Source organism: Dioszegia hungarica (assembly GCF_025882075.1).
Source record: "Dioszegia hungarica strain PDD-24b-2 chromosome Unknown MKK02contig_5, whole genome shotgun sequence".
Classification (NCBI taxonomy): Eukaryota; Fungi; Basidiomycota; class Tremellomycetes; order Tremellales; family Bulleribasidiaceae; genus Dioszegia; species Dioszegia hungarica.
The window spans coordinates 443,373-465,444 of NW_026515767.1; the positions used below are offsets into that span (position 1 = coordinate 443,373).

The 22,072-nt window shown below is 57.4% G+C and overlaps 10 protein-coding genes across 10 annotated transcripts; 7 read left to right on the forward strand and 3 right to left on the reverse strand.

The window, feature by feature from the left end:
• Nucleotides 1-9: 9 nt before the first annotated feature.
• Nucleotides 10-1,246, reverse strand: MKK02DRAFT_22067 (nucleolar protein,Nop52-domain-containing protein; the record flags this gene model as incomplete). The annotated part of the gene is made up of 5 exons (XM_053086512.1): nt 10-466; nt 512-851; nt 898-981; nt 1,027-1,086; nt 1,147-1,246. 5 exons carry the CDS (start codon nt 1,244-1,246, stop codon nt 10-12), a joined length of 1,041 nt encoding a protein of 346 aa, XP_052948661.1.
• Nucleotides 1,247-1,842: 596 nt separating this feature from the next.
• On the forward strand, nt 1,843-4,303 carry MKK02DRAFT_21759 (putative UV-damage endonuclease; the record flags this gene model as incomplete). Its single annotated transcript, XM_053086463.1, has 9 exons — nt 1,843-2,494; nt 2,746-2,927; nt 2,975-3,087; nt 3,180-3,297; nt 3,348-3,403; nt 3,454-3,466; nt 3,525-3,778; nt 3,837-3,926; nt 3,991-4,303. The coding sequence occupies 9 exons, from the start codon at nt 1,843-1,845 to the stop codon at nt 4,301-4,303; spliced, it is 1,791 nt and encodes a 596-aa protein (XP_052948662.1).
• Nucleotides 4,304-4,716: 413 nt separating this feature from the next.
• MKK02DRAFT_41913 (uncharacterized protein) lies at nt 4,717-6,071 on the forward strand (the record flags this gene model as incomplete). Its single annotated transcript, XM_053091766.1, has 3 exons — nt 4,717-4,875; nt 4,925-5,417; nt 5,458-6,071. The coding sequence occupies 3 exons, from the start codon at nt 4,717-4,719 to the stop codon at nt 6,069-6,071; spliced, it is 1,266 nt and encodes a 421-aa protein (XP_052948663.1).
• Nucleotides 6,072-6,801: 730 nt separating this feature from the next.
• On the reverse strand, nt 6,802-8,043 carry MKK02DRAFT_41914 (uncharacterized protein; the record flags this gene model as incomplete). The annotated part of the gene is made up of 3 exons (XM_053091767.1): nt 6,802-7,231; nt 7,365-7,840; nt 7,888-8,043. 3 exons carry the CDS (start codon nt 8,041-8,043, stop codon nt 6,802-6,804), a joined length of 1,062 nt encoding a protein of 353 aa, XP_052948664.1.
• An 837-nt stretch (nt 8,044-8,880) lies between these two features.
• MKK02DRAFT_35798 (cytochrome P450) lies at nt 8,881-10,866 on the forward strand (the record flags this gene model as incomplete). The annotated part of the gene is made up of 8 exons (XM_053089268.1): nt 8,881-8,964; nt 9,017-9,143; nt 9,187-9,542; nt 9,588-9,666; nt 9,700-9,793; nt 9,850-10,098; nt 10,196-10,317; nt 10,361-10,866. 8 exons carry the CDS (start codon nt 8,881-8,883, stop codon nt 10,864-10,866), a joined length of 1,617 nt encoding a protein of 538 aa, XP_052948665.1.
• A 225-nt stretch (nt 10,867-11,091) lies between these two features.
• Nucleotides 11,092-12,373, forward strand: MKK02DRAFT_41916 (uncharacterized protein; the record flags this gene model as incomplete). Its single annotated transcript, XM_053091768.1, has 6 exons — nt 11,092-11,253; nt 11,411-11,746; nt 11,789-12,007; nt 12,064-12,131; nt 12,182-12,254; nt 12,305-12,373. 6 exons carry the CDS (start codon nt 11,092-11,094, stop codon nt 12,371-12,373), a joined length of 927 nt encoding a protein of 308 aa, XP_052948666.1.
• Nucleotides 12,374-12,935: 562 nt separating this feature from the next.
• Nucleotides 12,936-14,044, forward strand: MKK02DRAFT_41917 (uncharacterized protein; the record flags this gene model as incomplete). Its single annotated transcript, XM_053091769.1, has 3 exons — nt 12,936-12,949; nt 13,253-13,700; nt 13,736-14,044. The coding sequence occupies 3 exons, from the start codon at nt 12,936-12,938 to the stop codon at nt 14,042-14,044; spliced, it is 771 nt and encodes a 256-aa protein (XP_052948667.1).
• Nucleotides 14,045-14,252: 208 nt separating this feature from the next.
• MKK02DRAFT_41918 (mitochondrion protein) lies at nt 14,253-15,487 on the forward strand (the record flags this gene model as incomplete). The annotated part of the gene is made up of 4 exons (XM_053091770.1): nt 14,253-14,896; nt 14,944-15,016; nt 15,069-15,156; nt 15,204-15,487. The coding sequence occupies 4 exons, from the start codon at nt 14,253-14,255 to the stop codon at nt 15,485-15,487; spliced, it is 1,089 nt and encodes a 362-aa protein (XP_052948668.1).
• Nucleotides 15,488-16,983: 1,496 nt separating this feature from the next.
• On the reverse strand, nt 16,984-19,289 carry MKK02DRAFT_31181 (uncharacterized protein; the record flags this gene model as incomplete). The annotated part of the gene is made up of 6 exons (XM_053088226.1): nt 16,984-18,081; nt 18,115-18,337; nt 18,393-18,489; nt 18,659-18,750; nt 18,774-18,973; nt 19,173-19,289. 6 exons carry the CDS (start codon nt 19,287-19,289, stop codon nt 16,984-16,986), a joined length of 1,827 nt encoding a protein of 608 aa, XP_052948669.1.
• An 866-nt stretch (nt 19,290-20,155) lies between these two features.
• MKK02DRAFT_35799 (metallopeptidase family M24-domain-containing protein) lies at nt 20,156-22,026 on the forward strand (the record flags this gene model as incomplete). The annotated part of the gene is made up of 6 exons (XM_053089269.1): nt 20,156-20,236; nt 20,282-20,351; nt 20,398-21,019; nt 21,063-21,125; nt 21,168-21,465; nt 21,499-22,026. The coding sequence occupies 6 exons, from the start codon at nt 20,156-20,158 to the stop codon at nt 22,024-22,026; spliced, it is 1,662 nt and encodes a 553-aa protein (XP_052948670.1).
• Between the last annotated feature and the right edge of the window lie 46 nt (nt 22,027-22,072).

Here is a 22,072-nt window from a genome sequence, read left to right on the forward strand (position 1 = left end):
CTACACTCGCTACTCGTCATCACCGCCCTCTTCGCGCCACAACTGATATATTTTTCTCCGATTACTCTCCCTGCTTCCCACTTTCGCAGCCTCCATAAACAGTGCCTGCAACAGCGCGCTCCTCAGCTCGTCCACGCTCGCCTTGCCCCCTCCGTGGCCCGTACTGCAGTTCATCAGTATATGAGGGTACACCTCATCCGCCCTCTTTCGCTTCTTTGGGAGGGCCGGTGCGTCGATATCGGCCGAGCCTGTCGAGAGCGCCGCGAGGAGGGGGGCAAACAGAGTATCGATGAGGCGTTTGTATACGACGGGGGTAGGCGAGTTGGCCAGCAGGGCGATGAAGGGTTGGAGGAGGGGAATGAGGGGTGCAGGGGTGGGAGAGGAGGAGAGGATAGAGTCGAGCTCGGAGAGGTAGATATCGGATAGATGGGTTGATAGGGAGATTGGGATCTTGGGGTTGGAGTAGCTAACCGTCAGCTCCTTCTCGGTGCAGAGATGCGCAAGGACTCACTTCAATGGACCCTGCCCATTCTTCCCGACCAGAATCTCGCACATCCCCTCCACCCCCTCCTGGCTCCATTCTTCCCGCGCCAGCAGTCCAAAAGAAGCACTGACGAACCGCCGGATGAGCAAGTAGAATTTGTCCATCCGTAATCGGTCGAGACCTTCCCATTCGCGCACCATCGCCTCCCAGAAGCCGCGGTAGTAGTCGAGCGAGGCGGAGAGGCGAGCCGAGGAGCATTCGGCGGGGGAGAGGGTGGAGGGGAGGGAGGGGGAGATGGAGAGTAAGAGGGAGGAGAGGGAGGTGGCTAGGCTTTGTTGAATGAGGGGTTTGTCCGACATCCAGAAACCTACAAGTCAGCTTGACGCACCATGGGTCTGTTTCACGAAGCTCACAGTAGAATAACCCTTTCCAGAGCTTGGCCATCTCGGCGTCTTCGAGCCTGACGTAGCTGCTCGATTCGGCCTCCTGCGCAGGGGCTTCAAGGTCGATATCCTCGCCGCTGCCCAAAGTGGTCGCAGCACCACCTCCACGTGAGACGAAAGCCACGAGAGAACGGATAGCGCGATCCCGCACAGCCTTATCTGAGAGATCAGCCACTGACTCTAGCGTTCTTTCATTTCGACGTGAAGGCAACGACGCACCGGTATGTGCGAGCTGCTTTCCGAGCGGAAGCGCAGCTACCACCTTTTCATCCTCCATTGCGCGGCCTTTGCCTTTGTTACGTCGGGCAGTAGATGTCATGCTGGCTTGTGATTGCTACTAGTTTGCTATAGGAGAGGTGCAAGTAAACAGCCATAAGCTGGAGCTTTGAACGCGCAGAGAATCTGCTGAAATTCTGCTTCCGCCTGGCTGTGGGGAAATGCGGGGCAAAGGTGGATCCTGCTTGGTGCATAAGGAGGATGGTGTGAGCGTGCATGCATCACAACCTGGATCTATGCGCTGTATAACGCTGCAAGTACCTCAAGCTGAGAGCAGGGGGTGTCTCGGACCGATCTGCACTGCAAGCCGTATACTCACCCTCCTCACCACCCGCCCAGTAGCGGCGATGTCCGTGACAAGGAATGTGGAGTTTAGCTGACGTCACTCGATTCCCACCGATCGCTTTTGATCTTTCTGCGAGAATTGTTTGACTCTGACGCTTTCAAACAACCACACCCCTCCGACCCTGTCACCACAAACACTATTGGATGCTCTTACCATATGGGAGCCGACTGATAACGACACTCCGCCTGTCCATTCTCCGTCCTCCCGTTTTCGCCCCGACTTCCTTGAAGTCTACAAGGAGGTTCCACACTCCCTTCCTCCCCCTCGCTTGCCGTCCCGTCCTGCCGCCCATCATGGCAAGAAAACAGCCGGGCGCTGCAGCACCCAAACGAGGCGCTAAGCGTACTTCAACAACAGCGGCAGCAGCGGCGGCCAAGGGGGATGACGCTGACGACCTCACTCCGCCGCCGGTCCAGAGCGAGGTGGAGTCGGTAGTCGACACAGCGGTCAAGAGCGTCTTGGCGCGTCGGAGGCGGGCAGTGAAGAAGCCGACGTACGTCGAAGAGGCCGAAGGAGATGATGGTGAAGATGAGCCCATGGTTGAGGCAGGGGAGACAAAGCCGAAAGCCACCAGAGGGCGGAAGAGGGCGGCAGTATCCCCCGAAGCAGACCTCAGTGCGCCCGAGTCGGACGGAAGCGACCTGACTGCCGAGCCTGCATCAGCGCCAAAACCTACGCCCAAGAAGAAGACACCGAGGAAGAAGGTCAAGGTGGACCCGGACGCGGAGGCTGAGGACGGGGATGCCGATGGGGCGGCTACACCAGCCAAGAAAGCACGCACACCCAAGAAGCCCACGCCGAAGAAGTCGAGGATGGCGGCGAAGGATGAGCCGGAGTTTGATGAGGACGGGAATGAGATTGTCAAGAAGAAGAGGAAGGTCAAGGTGGTGCCAAAGTTGATTTATGATATCCCGGCTGTGGAGCGGTTGGAGACTACTTTCAAGGGTAAGTCTTGGTTCGGGCAGCGACTGGGAAAAGGGGCTGATGAGTAGGCCGGATAGGATATGCCTGCCTCAATACGGTTCTCCGCTCCCAGAAGCCCGATAGTGTCTTTTGCTCGAGGACGTGTCGGATCGCCAGTATCAAGGAGGAAGGCATGGAATTGCCCAAGGCGTTGGCATTGATGAACTGCCGAGACCTTGTCAAGATGATCGAGGTGAGCTTTTGGTTCACCGGAAACCCAGCCTAGTAGGCAGAGCTTACCCAGCAGTGGAACGAGCAAAACAAAATCCGGTTCATGCGCCTCTCCTCCGAAATGTTCCCATTCGCGTCTCACGCGGAGTATGGGTACGACCTCGAGTTTGCGGATAAGGAGCTCAAGGAGGCGGGGGCGTTGGCGCGGAAGTATGGGCATCGACTTACGGCGCATCCGGGACAGGTGAGCTAGCCGTTGCCTGGAGCAGGAGGGGCATGGCTGATTTTCAGTTTACTCAGCTTGGATCGCCCAAGCCAGGAGTCGTTACGGCGAGCGTAAGGGAGCTGGACTATCAGTGTGAGATGATGGATCGGATGGGGCTCGACCAGGATGGTGTGATGATGTGAGTAAAGCTTTCCTTTGTTGGATGCCGGTGATAGGTGGGGAAGGAAGAGGGGAGAGGAAACGGGCGGAGTGGCACGTACTGATTTGCAGTATCCACATGGGCGGGATTTACGGCGATAAGGAATCGACGCTCGCGCGGTTCAAAGAGAACTATACTACGAGGTTGAGCGATGCTGTCAAGAAGCGGCTCGTGTTGGAAAACGATGAAGTGAGCTACCTTCTTCTCACTCCGGTGACAGGATACAGCTGACACAGTAGATCTGCTATAATGTTGACGATATCATGCCTGTCTGTAATGAGCTTGAAATACCTATGTAAGCTACACTATCCTGTGCATCCGGTAAACCGCATAGCTGACATACAGAATCTTTGACTATGTATGTAACAGTCCCCTTCTCCTTGCTCCCGCCAGACCCAAGTCAAGCTGACCCTCAGCACCACGACTGGATCTACCCCTCCTCTCGCCCCCCATCCGTCCTCATCCCGCTCATCGCCGAAACCTGGGCCAAGCGGGGTATTCGCATGAAACAGCATCTGTCCGAGCCCCGCCCAGGAGCGGTGAGCGTCATGGAGCGCCGAGCGCACTCGGATCGGTGTGCCCGCTTGCCGCCTGATTTGCCGGATGATGTGGACTTGATGATTGAGGCGAAAGATAAGGAGCAGGCGGTGTTCGAGTTGTACAGGATATAGTGAGTGGGATTGTACAGGAGAATGACGATGGAAGTGAAGGCCGGGCTGACTCAACAGTGGGATCGAAGATGTCATTTGGGACAATCTGCGTCCGCCAGACCCTGCTCCAAGCATGCACACCAAGGGCCGTAAGAGCAGTCTCAAAAAGTGAGCTATGTATCCCCGATGCAGGCCTGATCAGGTGACTTGGTGGGATCAGCTGACACCGCAGGAAAGTAAAGGAGACTGGGGATGTAGATGAGGATGGGAACCCTATAGAATTGGACGATGTGGAGAAAGAAGGAGATGGTGGGATAGGGGATGAAGGCGTCAAGGAGCCGAGGTTGGTCAAGGTCGATAATGAGGAGTTGAGGAAGGTGGAGGAGGAAGTCAAGCAGGAGCAGGGGGTCAAGCTGGAGGAAGCGGAAGAGGCAGAGGAGGGGGTGGAAGAGACCGAAGTCAAGGAGGAGAGTGGATCGAAGCGGGGAGGAAAGGCTGGGAGTAAGCCGAGGGGGAGGCCAAAGGGGAGGGGGAGGGGGAAGTGAAGGATGAGCGTTGAGCGACAAGGAATGAGGAGTTATCGGTCGGACCAGTCGGGGAGGGGTGCAGATCACCGATAGGATGAGATTGTTTGTTCTAGATGAGCTTTATGGCGCCATATCCTTGCTTGGAACCTTAGCTAAAGAAGTGCTTGCTGTTCAAATGCTATCCCGAACCCAAGCCTGAGAGAAACATCAAAGTGTCATGCCATCGGTTCCCGCAACGGGACGACGAAGGAGGACCGTGGAGGGTTTGGCCGACTGGAGGTATCGGTTAGACCTATCAATCCTCAGATAAACACTTACCAGCTGAACTTGCGCGGCGGTACCGACAGCTCTCGACTCTCGAGCTGGAGAACGCTGATGCATGATGCTTCTTCCATGCTCGAAGCCGAACCCTCGGCCCTCCCTGAGGCATCATGGCAGCTGCTAATGCCTACGACACCTCTCGAATTCCGCGAGAAATATGGTTGCTGATCCTCCGGCTCCTACTCAAGCCCGTCCCCCTTCCCCTCTCCCGCCCTGACCGGACCGAGCCACGACAGCAAGATCTATCCAGCGCAAGCAAGTGCTGCAGAGTGAGTTTCAAGGCCTGATAAGAGCTGGCGTTGAAGCTGATCCCCGCAGAGTTTCAACGATATCTGTCGCCCCCTGCTTTTCGACTCGATCGTGACCGATGATCTCCTCATGGTCCTGCGCGGTTGCGATATCGCGTCAAATACAGATCCCCTACGGTACACCCGCAAACTCTACATTGAGTACTCTACACCTTCGGCGGAACCGGCGTACGGCGACCTTTGCGCAGGTCCCAATCACCTCTGGCAATCTATCGGCCTTTCGGCGGAGGACCTACACGAGACGCGAATGAGAGACACAGAGGGGGACTGTCGGAACACGCTCCATGCCCTGACAGCGGTGTATAGAGCCGGAGGGATGGAGGCGGGCATGAAGCGAGTGTTTCCCCGCCTAGAGTTCATCGCGGTGGCCTCTCTGTACGGGTGGGATACCCGATGGGACGATTATTACATGGCGCGTCGCGACCAAACCGAACAGGTCTACCCATCGTCCAGCCACACATTACTCTTTGGACTTCTCGCCCACAGCACCGTCAAACACGTGTGTACGCGGGATCCTCTCTCGCCCTTTTCGCTACCGGCCAGCAACGGCAGATGTCAAGGCAAACCCCTGTCCTCCCTGGAGCAAACCCCCTTCTTGCTCACCTCACATTTCGGGCCGGAAATGCTGCACCTCCCTCTCCCCCCTTTCAGCAAAGGCGTACGTTGGGTCAGCGACATCGGAGGACAAAAGGGAATGGGCAAAGACGTTCATGGGTGTCGCAAGCGCGTGCATGACAAATGGCAAGATGAGGGAGAAGGAAGCCACGGAAGGCAGAGTCCGCGAGGCCATGGACATCGAAATCTTCTGCTCGTCGTCCACCATGACATTCAACGACTTGTCTCCGACCGTCAAAGAATTTTGCGGCCTGCCTCGGACGGAAAAGCCCACGACCTACATTTTGCCGCCCGACGTGCGAATGGTCATCGCCAAAAGATTCGGACAGTTCCTCCGAGCTTTCGCCCTCGATGACAGCGAGCAACCGGTGGACAGGTACACGTGGCGTATCGGGGAGGACGCTCCAATCTGCGCGGCGTGCGGCAAGCGCCCAGTCTCAGGGTCGGAACCAGGGGAAACGGAGCACACAGGGGAAGCCGGGGAAACATGGCGCAGCGAGGAGGCGGAGGGATCGGAGGACATGGTGGAAGCGGAGAATTGAGGAGTGGCACAAGGACCGGGGGTAAGAGCGTGAGACGAGCACTTTGTATGGTGTTGCGGGCGGAGCGGAAGGCAGCTTGAGATGGGTTGATGGGGCGGAGACGGAGGGCGAATTGAGAGATTGAGAGATTGATTGACTGAGGTGGCGGTTCGGGGACGGGTATAGGTCAAGAGTCAGTCAGGCGGAGGTCAAATCGATGTTGGTGAGGCTTGGGCGGTGAGGCGGTCATGGTGATGGAAGAGGGGCTGATAAGCTGGGAATGATATACACTCGTCGTGTCAGACGAGTCTGTCCACCACGTCATTATCTGACAATATCGTACCAATCCCTCCTCACGATCTGACTATCTCTCTCAGCTGATCTACCGTCTCACTCATGATAAAGCAGTTCATCACATTGTGCCCTAGATGTAGAAGATATTCACACCGACTGCCTTGGGTAACTAACCAGATCTGCTAAGGTACCGACGGACAGTCCATGCGTTCTTCACCTTCCCCATTGCCCCATCCCGACCCCCAATCCGCCATGATGACCCCCCTTTCCGTCCACCAGACCCCCTCCAGTCAGACCGCCTCCTCGATATATCCGTCTTCATGACCACGATATCCCCTTACGCACTCCATCGTCCATGCTCATGGAGCCTCACCCTCTCTCACGGCCCCCTCCTGGCCAACACTGCGACATCCTCCCCCTCGCTCGCCATCCCGCCACCTCCGCCAGCCTCGCTCCCTCATACCCCACACGCCCGACAAGCAGGCGCGTCAGACTGGAGATTCCACTTGATCGACTCCCCTCTGACCCTGCTAGATTCTTTCATAGCATCCAGCATACGCCCGGCGTTCATCTCGACCAGACTCTTCTGCTGAGCCGGCGTCAAGATGAAGTAGCTCGGATCGTCCGCACGCTTGAGCTTGCCCAGATTGAGCGAGCGGAGTATCTTGCTGGCATCCGGAGTGATGACTTCGACCTCGCAGCGGGCGGTGCTGGCAAAGACCTCGAGGTCGACCGGTCGCCATTTGCCCCGATCCGACCAGCTATCACGCGCGTTAATGTGCTGGTTGATGGCGACCGAGACGACGTTGATGACTTGGGGGAGGCTGATGAGGTCGGCATAGTCCGATCGCCATTGAACGGGGACGCCGGCTGGGAGGGGGATAGATCTGAGGTGGTCCACGGGGATGGTAATCCGGGTTGGACGAGCCAAAGTGGTAGGACCGCGTGTAGTCGCCTTTGGGGGAGGTGGTTCCGGGAGGGACAAAAAAGGACAGAGGGCCCAAGAAGTCTCGCACGCACACGTCAATCTTGCTGCCGGCCAACAAGACATCATGAAAGGCCTTCATGGCCTGCTCCGCCTTGACACACTTGTCATTTGCTGCTGCGGTATCCTTGTAGGCCGACCAGAGCGTATCCCGATGTCCGTATATTGATGAAATAGCGATAGATTGGAGGTTGGGGAACGTCCGGTCCAGCCCCATCCAGAGGAGGTCCTCCATTCCCCCCTTCATATTTCCCGCCTCAAGATAGCAGTCCCCGATTGACCACTGCGCCTTCTCTTCCCGCGTCATCCCGCACCTATTCCAGAACTGGCCGTCTTTGAGAAGCTGCTTGTAGGTCCCCTCGCCGCCCTTCTCCATGTATTCCACAAGGATACGTTTGGTGTACCGACTGGGGGAGTCGAGGGCATAGTAGTCGATCTTGGTGATGAGATTGGGAAGGTTGTCGGTGACAATGGTGGTCCAAAGCAGAGGGGTGCAGAGTTCAAAGAAGGTCTGCACGAGTCAGCTCTCTGTCGGTCGACGCAATATCATGCACTGACCTTGGAAACCCTGGAAAGGCAGGCTAGGTGTGGTTGCCGGAGAGCTGATCGAGGGGGCTCGGATAGGGGGAGAGGAACCGGGCATGAGAGATAGGGGATTACGAGCGACCAGAGTAGGTGATGGTCGTCGTTGTCGCGCGGAATGTGCTCAGTCATGGCAGTGAGTATGGATGACGCCTTCTGTATGTGAGGGCTAGGGCTGAGCGTGAAAGCGAGATGTCGTTGTCAGAGGGCGAAGCGGAGTGGTACATAGCTCCCGTCTTCGCGCGCGCAAGCTTCAGCTCGCGTCGAAAAATGTTATGTAGCTCCGCATTCCTTGTTTTGGGTACAGCGACCATGTCGTCAATACCCAGTCTCTCATCGAGAGCTTAATGACGACGTAACCCGCTCAGCGCAGCTCGACGGCGAGGGCCGGAGGGCGGTAGTCTCTCGTATGTCCGTTTGGGCGGCAGTGGACAATACCCCTTTGATGGGGTCTGAAACGACCTTTGGATTGTCCGCGAGAAGCCGCACAATAAGCTTTCAATCCATCCGTCACACTCATTGTATCTGATGAGGACAATACATCCGCTTCGGCACACCACCTTCTCCGCGGATCCGCAACAGCGCCCCTGCCGCTGCCGGCGGCGAAGGACAAGGCGGAGTGGCGCGTTCCTAGGTCGGCTAGCGGAGGCGCTAAAGGGCTAGGTCGTCTGAGTGGAGTGTTTGGATTGATTGTCTTTATTGGAATGGGACGTCCTTCCACTTCTAGGCCATGTCTTCTTCCAGCCTACCCTGAGGCCTGGCCAATGAGCTTCGGTATATATAACTCTGCTGAACCCCTCCCCTCTGACTTCTCACTTCATCTTGACATCTTGGTAACGAGCTTCGGGCAGCCCATTCGCATCTTGACGACCATCACGACCAGATCTATTCGATATGACCAACGCTCTGAGCAAGCTCAATCTCCCCTCCGTCCCCTCTTCGCTCGCAGACCGCCTCGAGCTGGTCACCATGCACCATATCTACGTCCTCCTCGGCGGCGTCTTCGCTGCGTACTTTCTCAAATGGCTCGCGCGGTACATCAGCGTCCGGCTCGTGAGTGTCTCTTCTTTTTCAGGCATGGAGGGGGCTCTGGCTGATAGTTCAGCAAGTGCGCGGTCTACCCGTAATTCACAGCGCTATCGAAGTGATGGAGGCCGGGCACCGCTCTGCTCTTCCTCACATCCCCGGTATCGTCCCCGCTCGCAAGTACACCCTCGATGATCCCTGGAAAAGTACGTCCCTTCCCTCTACCCGTATATATTGGCTGATAAGCAGAGTACGCCGATGCCCAGTCCGACCTTATCGCCTGTACCCAAGCCACCACTCCCTACGCCGTCTACCTCACATCCAACCCACACGTCGCGCTCTCCGTTTCGGCCAAGCCGGCGCAGTACCTCAAGCCGACCAGCATGTTCCGGTACGTCGCCATCGACATCTTTGGGCGACAGATTGTCAGCTGTCAGACTGGGGCGGAGCACAAGCGGCACAAGTCGGTCGTCAAGGGGTGCTTCAATGAGACCATTATGCGAGGGGTGTGGGACGCGATGGTGCAGACGCAGGCGATGATGTGGGGTGAGGTAGGTGTACGGGAGGGAGGGGTGTGGAAGGATATTGAGGGGAGTACGACCCAGGTCTGTCATCTTGCGATTGAGGCAGGGGCCAGGGCTGACAAACAGCTGACGTTGCTGGTAATTGGCAAGATTGGCTTCGGGCAGGAGTGGCCGTGGAGGATCGCCGAGACGGGCGGCAAGATCTGTAAGTCAGCTGAGACGTCTGAGCTGACGACAGTGCCCCTCGACGAGTCTCTCTACGTGGTCACGCACAGCATGTTTGCTCAGCTGGTCGCTCCCCTCTGGCTACTCAAGTACAACCCCTTCGCCAGGTACGTCTTTTAGGTTCCACGTGCACTCCCTTCCTTGTTACCCTGCTGACTCGTAGTGTCCGCCGTCTCGCCAAAGCCCAGACCTCCCTCATCCACCACATCATGTCCATGATCGCCAGCCGAGGCGCCACACTTCAGGCCGAGACCAACATCCTGACCAAGGGGGACAAGATCAAGCCGCCCTCGGATGTCCTCGGCGCGATCGTCGCTAGCCAGATGGACGTGGTGGCCGAGTCCAAATTGAAGGCGGGGGAGAAGGTGCAGGCTGGTCTGACGCCGGAGGAGATTGTGGGGAATGTCTGTATGTCAAACCTCCTTGTCTCAAGCAGGTTTTACGCTGATGTTCAGGGATCTTCATTGTGTAAGTCCTACGATGGGGTAGAGGTATGAGCTGATCAGTAGGGCTGGCCACGAGACATCTGCGCACGTCATCGGCTTCACACTCGCCTATCTCGCTCTCTACCCGGAGCACCAGGAGAAGATCCTCCAGGAAGTCGACGGTATCACCGGTGGTTCCCTCCCCAGTACGTCTCCCGTTCCTCTCCCTGGACGGTTGCTGACCTCCAGCCTACCGCGATATGCCAGCACTCAAGTACGCCCTCGCTTGCATCCACGAGTCTATTCGACTCCGGGATATCGTCATGACCCTCCCCAAGCTCCTCGCTGAAGACTGCCACCTCCCTTATACCACCTGGGACGCTTCTGGCCAAGCCACGACCCACACCCGCCTCCTCAAGGCCGGCTCTCACCTCATCATCGACTCTCCCGCTTGCCAGCGCAACCCCTTCACTTGGTCCGACCCAACCGCTTTCCGGCCCGAACGGATGCTGGACGACAGCCAAAAGGGGCTCAGCACGGGCTTCTCTTCAGGCCAGCGAGCGTGCATCGGGAAGCGCTTCGCCGAGGTCGAGATGGTCGCTTTCATCACTCATATGGTGAAGGAGTACAAGTTTGAGCCGGTCCCACTGGAAGGGGAAGGCAGGATGGAGATGGAGAAGAGGTATTTGGAGGGCAAGGAGGTTTTGAACTTGACTCCGGGGAAGTGGGATCTGAAGATGACCAAGAGGGCTTAGAGAAGATCGTGTAGGTAGCTGTGTAGACTAGGACTGGAATGTAGTATCTGTCGGACATGCACCGCGTACGGCCAGCCAGGCAGCAGCCGCACGCTGCGACCAAGACTAGGTACTCCGCCGGCTGTTCCGGGCCGAATGACGCACGGACCTGCCACCTTCACCCAACGAAGCTCCGGCTAGGTCTCGTCCGTTCACCATCTATCTCATCGTATACTATAGAGCGCCATGTCTATCAGAACACTTGCTCAGCCTATGAGTCGCAGCTTGGCGCAAGCAGGAAAGAAATCTGTTCCTGCTACCTTTAGGGCATTCTCGACGTCTCAGGCGGTCCGCGCGGAGACGCCGCCAGAGGATGATCCGAAGAAGGGGGGCAAGACTTTTTGGTCTGTGAGTTGTCGATACGAGGGAGGCTGGTGTGAACGCGGCGTAATGGAGGTCGCGCCTTGGAGGCTAGCGGCGGAAGCGTGGCCGACGCTCCAGATGCCGGCCTCGATGAGGAACAGATAATTAGCCCCGTTGACCCCTAACACGCGCTGACGCTCAGGCCCTTCTATACGGCTCTGCAGCCGCCAAATCCGAAGGTCTTACCGCTCCCAAGTCCGCAGCTGCTGCCCAGGCCCACTCGAAACTCATCGGACGTGGCAAATACGTGCACGAGGTGGTGACGCACCACATTCACCCTGCGGCGCGGGAAGCCTACCTCGCTGCAGCGGACAAGTACTACCGTGCGTTGCTGGCGCGTGCGCCGGAATTTGGAGGGATCAAAGTGACGGGCGCGTGGGAGGTGGTCGTGGGGAGTGTAGGGGAGTTTGTCCATATCTTTGAGTATGAGGGGTACAAGGGGTTCGATGAGGCTCAGGCGAGGTTCCGGGGTGATGAGGTGAGTGTGGGGAGCTATGGAGGCGCAGTGCTGATCACGCAGGAAATGGCATCTCTCCAAGCCGCGCTTCTGCCGCATCTCCAGTCGAGGCAACATCAGCTCGTATCGGAATTCTCATTCTGGCCCTCGTCCCCTCCGAGGGATAGTGGCTTCAAGGATGGCGGTGTGTTTGAGATGCGGACGTACAGACTGCATCCGGGAAAGTTGCTCGAATGGGAGAATGCATGGAGGCGAGGTCTAGAGGCTAGGCGGAGGTTTGTGGTAAGTCTTTCCTCATCAAAAAGGATGTAAAAGGGGGGGAGAGCTGATCCATCTAGTCCCCGGTCGGCGCATTCTTCTCGCAAGTTGGGCAGCTGCACGAAGTCCACCACATTTGGCAATACCCGTAAGCTAGACCCCTAGAGACTGGGCAATCGAAAGCTGACACTGTGATAGCGATATGGAGACACGGAAAGCCACAAGGGAGCAGGCCTGGTCTGTCGGAACATGGAGCGACACCGTGCAAGAGGTACGCCCGATTTTCCCTCCATACTCCCATGTTTCTGGGCTGACTCTCAGACTGTCAAGCTCACTCGCGACATGAAGACCTCGATCCTCAAGCCCTTGGCGTGGTCTCCACTCCGCTAAGCCCAGCCGTCAGAGGATCACGTGGGAAGACGAGGGGTGAGAGTCTGCGGAAGTTGTAAATAGGGCGCCATGCATCCTCTCGGAACGGCGTCAGACCTACAGAGCTCAGCACACATGCTCCTCGGGTCTATGAGCTTCAGATCTGAGCTGAGCAGGATGAGAGGCCGCAACGACATCGCTTGAGGTGAAAATCCATGACGGGTGCAGTAAATTTGGTCACGTGCCGACAGGTCAGCACAACAACAACGCTCCGCACCGCATTCCTCGACTCTCCTCCGCATCTCCTGTCACATGTCACCCCTTATCTTGCCGCAAGTTACACCAGTAGCATGCCGCCCCGGAGCAAGAGATGCTAAGGCCAGAGCGATCTGTTCACCTCGGCAAGCTTCGGACGGCCGCTACAGATCTGGGTCGACCCTAATCTGACCTCGGCTCTAGAAATCCACCGTGACCTCTCCGCTCAGGGCGCGTTCATCTCAGATGACCCTGCCCATATCAACACAACTATCCTCATCCTTGAGCCATCCTCGGAAGGGACTTTTAAGGACTTCTGTCATCCAGAATGGCTCCGGCTGAGTGCGCGATTGCGGTACAAGCGGCTACTGAAGGGGGGTATGGCGGAGGAGTGGAGGCGGAAAGTTATGGTTGGAGAGGAATGGGTCGGGCGGTTGTGTCAAAGCAGGGAGAGTCTTAGGGGAAGACTTTGACTGGGGTGGATGTCGTAAGGGAGGGTGAGTCATGGTTTGGGCGATACTGATGTCAGACCCTCTACCGGCCTGTCCCAATCCACCGCCTCGATAACCTCGGACCTGTCCCCTTGAACCGGCCACTCGATGGCTAGCCCGGTCAGTCCCTCTCAGCCAGAGCGCTTGTCTCCAGTTCTATCTCGTGCCATCTCGCGGACCGCCAGCCCGGCGTTGTATATCCCGTCGGAATCTTCATCGGCGGACGAGATGGTTGGAAGAGATACTGGCGCTCGTATTCTGGTCCATTCGAGGGGGCAATCCGAGATCCCGAGTCGACTCAGGACGCCGATCCATTCAAGCCGCATATCGACCTCGCCAAGCAAGGCGTCACGCTCGACCGGATCGCAATGCAGATAGCGGAAGACCACCCCGTGCGCGGTCACTCGGTGCCTGAATGGAACCGCTTCTTTGGCAACTATCTACGCGACAGGGATCTCGAGAACCGACCCATTCGGGTGCTCATGCCTGAGCGGCAAGAGCGAGCCCGGCAGAGGAGAATTGAGATGGCAACCCTGTCCAACCGAGATCACGATTCCTGGACCTTCACGGCTGCATCGGTCGCGGCTCTGCTATGTGAAGAGGTGGGTCCGTCCTATGTCTGAGCTCACACGTTCAGATCGACGATACGAAGCCTGTCGTCGCGTCGCACTATGGTCATTGGCGGGCTGGCGGCGTTCAGAAATACGACTCAATACCCGCCGATCTGCGGTTTACAGGGAACGGCCCGGTATCGACGCTTCCACGCAAAAAGCGGGGACCTCGTCCGACTGTTGAGTCAGTCTCGGATGGGGTGCGCAGGTCAGGATCGGTCTCGGAGGGAGGAAGATGGCAAGAGAGGGATGACGCCGACGGGCAGCAGTCCGATGAGGATGAGGAAGATGCGAGCGATTTTTGTGCGCTGGACGTACGGAGTGATTCTGAGTAGGACATTGTCGTGTGCATGCCTATATGTCGGTCTTACCTCCTGTTACAGCTTACCCCTCCACTGCTGGAGTCGTCGATGTGGGGGTCTTCGCCAGGGCAGGTATATGGGCCCTGCTGGGGATGAATCGATGAGGAATGTTGCCACGTGACGCGAAGCCGCCACTCAAATGCGCTCGGATCCTGCAGTATCTTCTGCGTTCATCTATAGCATGATCCCCTCGATACTGGCCAGGAGATGGCTCACACGCGCCCCAGCTCTGCGGACACCTCTACGGTATGCTATACCAAGCAGAACACCCGCTCGGACCATTGTCATACAAGCTCCTGGGCCGTCGGACGAGCGACAACCCCTCGAGATTGTTGATGCCTCCCCCACCTCTGATCCCTTTCGCAATCAGCACCCCTACGCCGCCATCGAGCCTCCTACTCCCCAAAATCAGACCGAGGAAACGTCTCCCACCACCGCTACGGTCCCGGCTACGTCTCTCCCTGCACCTCCTGCCTCGGTGCCTTTTCGCCCTCTCTACCTCCAACACCCCTTTGATACGCACGCCTTTGTCGCCTATCTGGAAAAGCACGATGTCTCCCTTGGCACCGCGCGTGTCCTCATGGAGGCGGTCAGGCGCTTCATCGTGCGCAGAGGCGAGGTCGCGCGGGATTGCATGCTAGGCAAGGAGGATATGGAAAACGCGGCGTATCTCTTCCGGGCGGCACTGAATGAACTGCGGACGGAGTTGAGCGTACGAACGCGGAATGACGGAACGGCGCTCAAGGCCATGTCGAGTGCGATCAGAAGAGAAGTGGACCAGCTGGAGCAGAAGTTGAAGGAAGATGTTCAGACTTTGAAGCATGAGTGAGTTGACATTCGACAAGGGCCGAGCGCAGCCAGCTGACGAGCAGTATCGAGATGGACATGAACAATAGGAAGGCGGATACGAGGACAGAAATGAAGGGATTTGACATGGAGATTGAGGTGAGTCTCTGGGTCTAGGTCTGGATCATAGGCGGTGTCATGCTGATAGCAGGAAATCAACAACAAGTTTACCATCTCGCTTGGAGACCTGCGGACGGAAATTGAGTCTGCCAAGTGGGACTCTGTGCGGCGCGCGATCTGTAAGTCTAATGCTACCTCATCTAGTCCATCACAGGCTGACATCCAGCTATCATCGTCGTCGTCGTTCTCTTTGGCGTCGGTACCTCCATCTACTACGCACCACCCAACAATCCCCCTCCCCCAGCTGTCGCGCCCATCAAGCCCGCACCCGCCATGCGAGACATGAGCACTTCAACGGACGACGAGCTGATGACGGACGAGGCGGTGGTGACGATCTCGGAAGAGAAGCTGGAGAAGCTGTTGATGGACAAGGGAGTGGCGGATATCGCTACCGGGCGAGGCAAGCGGGCGAGGGTGGAGAAGGAGGAGGTCCATGTCGATCGGATCTAGCGGGTCGTCCATACCGCGCCTTCCGGACAATCGTTTCATCATCAAGCCCCGGAACCCGCCATGCCGGCCCGCAACGGGTCTCGCTCGTCCCCGGAACGTCTCACCTCGGGGCGATACGGCAAAGTACGGCACGGTACGCCTTGGCGGTGTGATACACGTCGATATGACTGGCGGTCACAGGGTCTCGGGTACCGCTGCAAGTCAGTTGCGGCTGCAAAAGAGCAAGCCGACTCCAGCGGATCGAGGTAGAGGACACGTATGCAACATCTACAAGTGGAATCAATTGCGAAAGTCCGTCTGTTCAGCGCGCCTGGCCTAGGCTTACTCGGGGTTGATACTGAGCTGATTGTGATACGTGTTCAATACCATTGTAATGGCATTGATCGACTCCCCAGTCATCCGCTCCATCTTCGCTCGGATCTGAACGCTGATGGTCCTGCGTGTATCTTTCGGGATCTGAACGGTCGTGAGTAGTGTTGACAGCCGCCCGATTCTGGTGCCAAAGACTCGGTGGATGCTTTGAGCGCAGGTGTCATCAATCTCGACAGGCAGCGAGAAGCTCGAATATTTGTCCTCCTCTTCATCCTCGCCCCCGTCCGCCACGAGGATGTACAAGGTAGACTCTGTTTGATTCTAGGTCAGCGAGCATTTCGTCGGGTCCTTGTCCCTACGGTCTGAGCGCGTCATGCTGCCGGAAATTTGGTCGAAGTGACGATGTGGACTGGTATGGATGAGATTGAGAGGGGAGACTGGTCAAGACGAAGCGAGAGGAGACACGCCCTGATATATGCGCCGTTTCCGAGTCTTGCGCCTTCCCCAGTCGCCATAGGAAGCCCAAGAGACTGTCGCTCGCCCGCGTCGACAGGCCATGGGATGGTGTCAGACGCCTTCCTACCATCGCCGCCTTCAGATCGCGTGACCTCTCGAGGACGCGGTACTGAAAGGATGTCTTTGTGAAGTCAAGGCGCCTTGTCGTCGAGATCTAGACTTTCGATCGCGAGCTCGACAGCTGGAAGGAGGCCAACGAGCTGGACATTACGCGTCGCGTGGTGGGCGAGCTTTTGATTTGCTGGTGTGTTTCAATAATCTTGAGCTCGAAGATGCTACTTGACGCGGACAAGTTGGGGTCCGGGAAGAAAGGCCAGCGCAAGTTATAGAAGTAAAGATATGGGTTTGTAGTCATTAGTGACCCACATGATGTGTCAATCAGAGCGACGCATCAGTTTCAGTCTGGTCAGTTCGATCAATGGTCAGGCCACCACTGACCTATGTACAATACATAGGCTCGTGAGCTACACATGATCGATCGATGGTATGACTGCTCCGCCCTCCCGTTACCATGGCTGTATCCGTCCCCTAAGCTCTTCCGCCCTCCTCCCTGCTCAACTCAAGGATCCCCAGGCCGCGTGAATCCCTTGTGCTTGCGCCCTCTCCACCTCCCAACGATTTCCGTATCCCCTCCCCGTATCATGTACCCCCCCTTCTCCCTTATCACCTCAGCCTCTCCGTGATTCCTCATTCTCGACATCCGCCTGCTCCAGATCCCACATGGGAGGTCCAGAGCCGCAACACTCGCAGATTGGTGCATCCGCCCTTATCCGCCAATCCACCCTGTCCTTGAGTCCAGTCTGTCCCTGCAACATCCCGCTGATCCCTTTGCTCATCTGCGCCGCCACCTCATGTTGCTGCTCCAGCGGCATGGTGCCCATCGGCGGGTTGGGAAGGTCCAGCCCGAGCCTGTCAACGGGCATCCCGCCAGCGGGATTTGCGAACCCGAGATAGGGCGTCGAGGCGTAGAGCTGGATCTGGACTGTCTCCGCTTCTCCCCGCTCCGGATAGGCTTGTTTGAGCCAGTCGGGATATCCAGACACAATGCCATATATCTGTTGATACATGCCGAACCAACTAGCTTCAGGCTGAATGTCGATCACCCACCGCACAGGTCGACCCAGGCCGACGCAAAATTGATCGCCATGATTGCGGATATGGGCGGTAACGATTGGAGTTTGGGGGAGGATGGAGAAGGCCTTTGCGCGTGCCGCGACCGGGGCTACGACGGTCCGGATATTGAGCGGGCCGACGGTGTCCCGCAAGCATACGTGCGCAATCCGGCTGAGGGCGATGAACTTCTCAAAGAGCTCGTGGCAGCCAGACGCAGGTTCCTCCGCGCTATCGCCGTGTACGCTCCAGTAATCTTTGTCAAAGCGCCCCCAGACACTGGACACGGTACCGTAGATCGAGCCGATCGCCACATTGCCGAGATTTGGGAAGAATATCCGGGTTTCGCCATGTTTGATCAAGTTTGCGAGGGCGGCGCTGTTGTCGGCGATCTCCTGTTCGCAATCCCTCAACGAAAGCGCCTCCTGTCCGGCCCTTTCCTCCCTGGATCCGACGTGCCTCCAATACGTCTTCCCGTGAAGCAAGAGGCAGCCGTAAGGAACGGATGCTCGCTCGCCTCGGTACTCGACGTAGAGATGTGTGGTGTGTGCGATAGACTTGCGATAGGTGGGATGAGAGTGAAAGCGTAGGAAGAGGGGTAGGTCATCCGTCACGACGGTCTTGTAGAGGAAGGGTTGTGCGATCTCGTTGAAGAGCTAATATCAGCCTCAGCCCAAGCATGCACTCACTTTACAAGCTCTTGTCACCGCGCACAACGTTGGCTGACGAAGGTCGGACCGAGGAGCCTGTGAGAGGGCAGGAGGTACCGGATTCCGCGTGTGGCCGATGCATCTGATCCATATCTCGGTGGGGAAGGCCTCTAGCCCTTGTCCGAGCATGTTGGCTGAGACCGAGATGAAGTATGGATGATGGATTGGATTGGTGAAGTCGCGCTCTTGATGCTCGTTGAACCTAATTTGGGTTTGACTTCGGCAAGACGCGGGGATCGCCGTCCGCCTGGACTGACCTCATCCTATGCTGGTCCTTCGATGCGTGCTGCTGGACACGGGGCCATGGGTGGCAGGCGAGACCGTACTGGACAGCGTACCAGGTTCGAAGACGGGCTACCAAGCAGGGCACGTCAGTATCTATAGGATCGAATCAGCCGTTCGGTAACAGGACGATGATATCAGCATTAATACTTTCAATGCTCCTCCCTATTGCCGCCGCGGAGTTCCGCTGTGCCACACCCTGTCCATATGGTAGGGTGGCTCCAGCCGCTAACCTTCTCACTACCGCCTCCGTCGCCAAATCGAGCGCAACTCCAGTCCCTCTGCCCCTCGAAAAAGTCCTTGAGCGCCCAAGACACCGCCATCTCCGACCCGCTCCGGCAATTTCCAGACCTCACAAGGGAGGTCCGGAGCCGCACGCCTCGCATACCGGCGTCTCCCCGCTGACCCTCCAATCCACCCTGTCCTTAAACCCGGTTGTCGCCGACAGCTGTTTTGTGAACCCCGCTCCCAGCTTTTCCGCCACCATCCGCTGCTCTTGGTCCGTCAACTGCCTCCTGCGCAATGCAGCGACGTCGACGCCCATGATACCCATCGGCTGCCTGTCAGGCCAGCCAATGTCCGGCTTGGCCTAGCCTGCTTGTGGATCCGTAGATCATCGCTTGTACCGTGTCCTTCTTCGGCTGACGCGGACAGTAGACCCCGAGCAGGCTAGGTACCGACCCGAATGTCGAGCACATCTTTTGGTAGAAGAAGTACCAGTTTTGGCTCGCCGGACCGTCCGCTACCCATCTCACCGGTTGACCGAGCCGGACGCAGAGCGGGTCCATGTCAGGCATGAAGTGGCAAACGACACTGGGCGCGGTGGAGCCGCCGGAGGGATGGCTGGCTCGCCTCGTAGCGGGACTGGACATAGGACGAAGGCTGAGCGGGCCAGCATTCCCCCGCAGGCAGACATGCGTGAGCGCGCTGGTGGATATGATCGCCTCGAGATCCTCCGAGCATTTGGTAAAGACCCCGCTGTTTCTCCCGACCGCGTCCAGGTGATCGAGATACTGATGCCCGACGTCCGATTGGCGGCCGTAGATGGACCCGATGGCCAATCTGCCGAGTTTGGGGAGGGCGGAGCGGATATATGAGTACTTGGACAGCTCATCCAGCAAAACGACGATACCCGAGACTTCGAGCTCGCACTCCTGCATCTCTAGTGCTGTTTTCCCCGCCTCGTCCTCCTTGGCACCAACATGAGCCCAGCATAGGCTCCCGGGGTGCAATAGGCGTGTGTACGCCACCGCTGCCCCCTTCGAATAGATGTTCGGTATGAGCGAGGGACCTGCGGTAGGAGGTGTTGCGATGGAGGTAGAGGAACCGGTAGAGGTCGTCGGTGACGACTCTCTTGTAGATCAGAGGAGTGCAGATGTTGTTCAAGTACTGAAGTCAGCTATGCTCAGCACTCAGACTCACCCTGCACGATCTCGCTGCGGATAGTAAGGGCGCCGAAAATTGGAGATCTGGTCGAGTAGGCTTCGATAGAGGGGCAGGTATCGGCCTGCGCAGGTGAAGTAGGATCTGCTCCATATCTCATCAGGAAAGAGGTCTACGCCGTGCTCCAGCATGAACGGGCTGCTGGACAGATGAGATGCGGTGTGAGAGATCAGAATGCTCGAAGATATTAGCGACAAGACAAGATCCGGCCGCGGGTATAGCCGTCGGCCACATTGTCCTATGCGTGGCCGTGCTTTCTTCTATCCTTCATACTTCATCTCGCACTACCCCAGTCATGACATTCCAGAAGTACCCCGCTCGCCAGCATGCCAGAAAGGTGGTAGAAGCTCTGTACAAGGGCGAGAAGGCCGAGGGCGTGAGCAGATCGAGCTTGACCTCATGTTACCTCAGCTGATATCAGACCCATGCGATCTTCCTGCAAGCTCCTCCGGTGGAGTGTCGGCACGATACGGATCGCGAGCTGGCATTTCGTGAGCAGCTGAATATAACTCGGAGAAGCTGAGAGCTGATTATCAGACCAAGAAGCCAACTTCACTTATCTCACCGGGTATCCCCACGCGGACGCCTCGGTACTCATCACGGTCAAGTCCAGCTCGAATGGCGAGCCAACCCTCGAGCACACGCTCTTCGTCCCTCCAGCACTTCCAGAGGTGACCATGTGGTCTGTCCGGCCTCCCACCCTGGATGAAGCCAAAGCCGCCTTTGACTCGGACCACGTCCGCAGCACCGTCGACCTCGGTCAAGCCTTGGCAGATCTTTCTGCCGGGGGCCCGGTCCATCTCCACACTCTTCCCCTAACAAAAGAATACCCAGCCCTACCTCAGTCGGTACTTGATCTTGTCGGTGGGAACGGACCGAAATCGACCACACAGCACGACACAGCCCGCTTGCTCGAAGCGCTTCATATCGCCCGTCTGACCAAGACCGACTTTGAGATCGAGCTCATGCGAGAGGCAAATTGGATTTCGTCGGGAGCACACGAGGTGGTCATGAGGGAGCTGGGGAAGTCTGCTAAGAAGCGCAAGGAGGGACAGGGGAAGGGGAAGGAGCGGACAGGCAAGGAGGGTTTGAATGAATGGGAGGTCGAGGGGGAGGCGGACGCTGAGGCTGTCTTTGTCGCGGCGTGCAGAAGACAAGGGTGAGTACTACTGTAAGAATGAGTCAGTCATGCTGACCACCAGATCTACGCCAGCATACCTACCAATCTGCGCTTCTGGGTCAAGAGCTAGCACCCTTCATTATGTGTGAGTCGCCCGTCTCAGCTTCGGTCTGTGCTGACGCGACAGCTGCAACGACCAGATCTTCCCTCATCTCGCCGAACCTCGCCAGAACGGTGACCGCTCTTTCCACCGGCACCTCCAGCGCGGATGCTGCTCTTCCGACAACCATCAAGCCTACACCGCCAGCACCCCTATTGGAGCCTACCACGCCGACAGCTTTGAGCCGCAAGTCCTCCTCATCGATGCCGGCGGAGAATGGCAGAACTACGCCAGTGATATCACTCGGACAGTCCCCGTTGGGAACGGTGGAAGCTTCACCAAGGAGGCCGGGGAGATATACGAGCTGGTCCTGCGGATGCAAAAGGTATGTCTCTTCGACAAATCAAGCTGATGGTAGGAATGCGAAACGATGCTCCGTCCGGGCGTGCACTGGGACACTATCCACCTACACAGCCACCGCGTCCTCATTGACGGCCTCATCAAGCTAGGCATAGTCAAGGGCGACCCCGAAGCGATTCTCCAGTCAGGCATCACGTGCGCATTCTACCCTCACGGTCTCGGCCATTCGCTCGGTTTGGATGTACACGACTCCCGTCAATACCTTCGGTCCACCCAGACCAATCTTCCAACTTCGTCAAAGGAGACACCGGCCAAGCTGTACACTTATCTCCGGATACGTCAACCCCTGCTGGAAGGGATGGTGCTTACAGTTGAGCCGGGCTGCTACTTCCCTCCGCAGTTAATGGATGAGCACGGAGTCTGGACGAGCGAGTACGTGGACCATGAGGTACTGAAGAGGTACATCCCGGTCGGGGGCGTAAGGATTGAGGATGCGGTGCTGGTCAAGAAGGATGGGATGAAGAATCTGACAACGGCACCGAGGGAGAGGAAGGAGGTAGAGGCAATTTGCAGCGGAGAGGCTTAGTCCGAATGAATTCATTTGATCCTGCTTACATGCACGCTTGCTATAC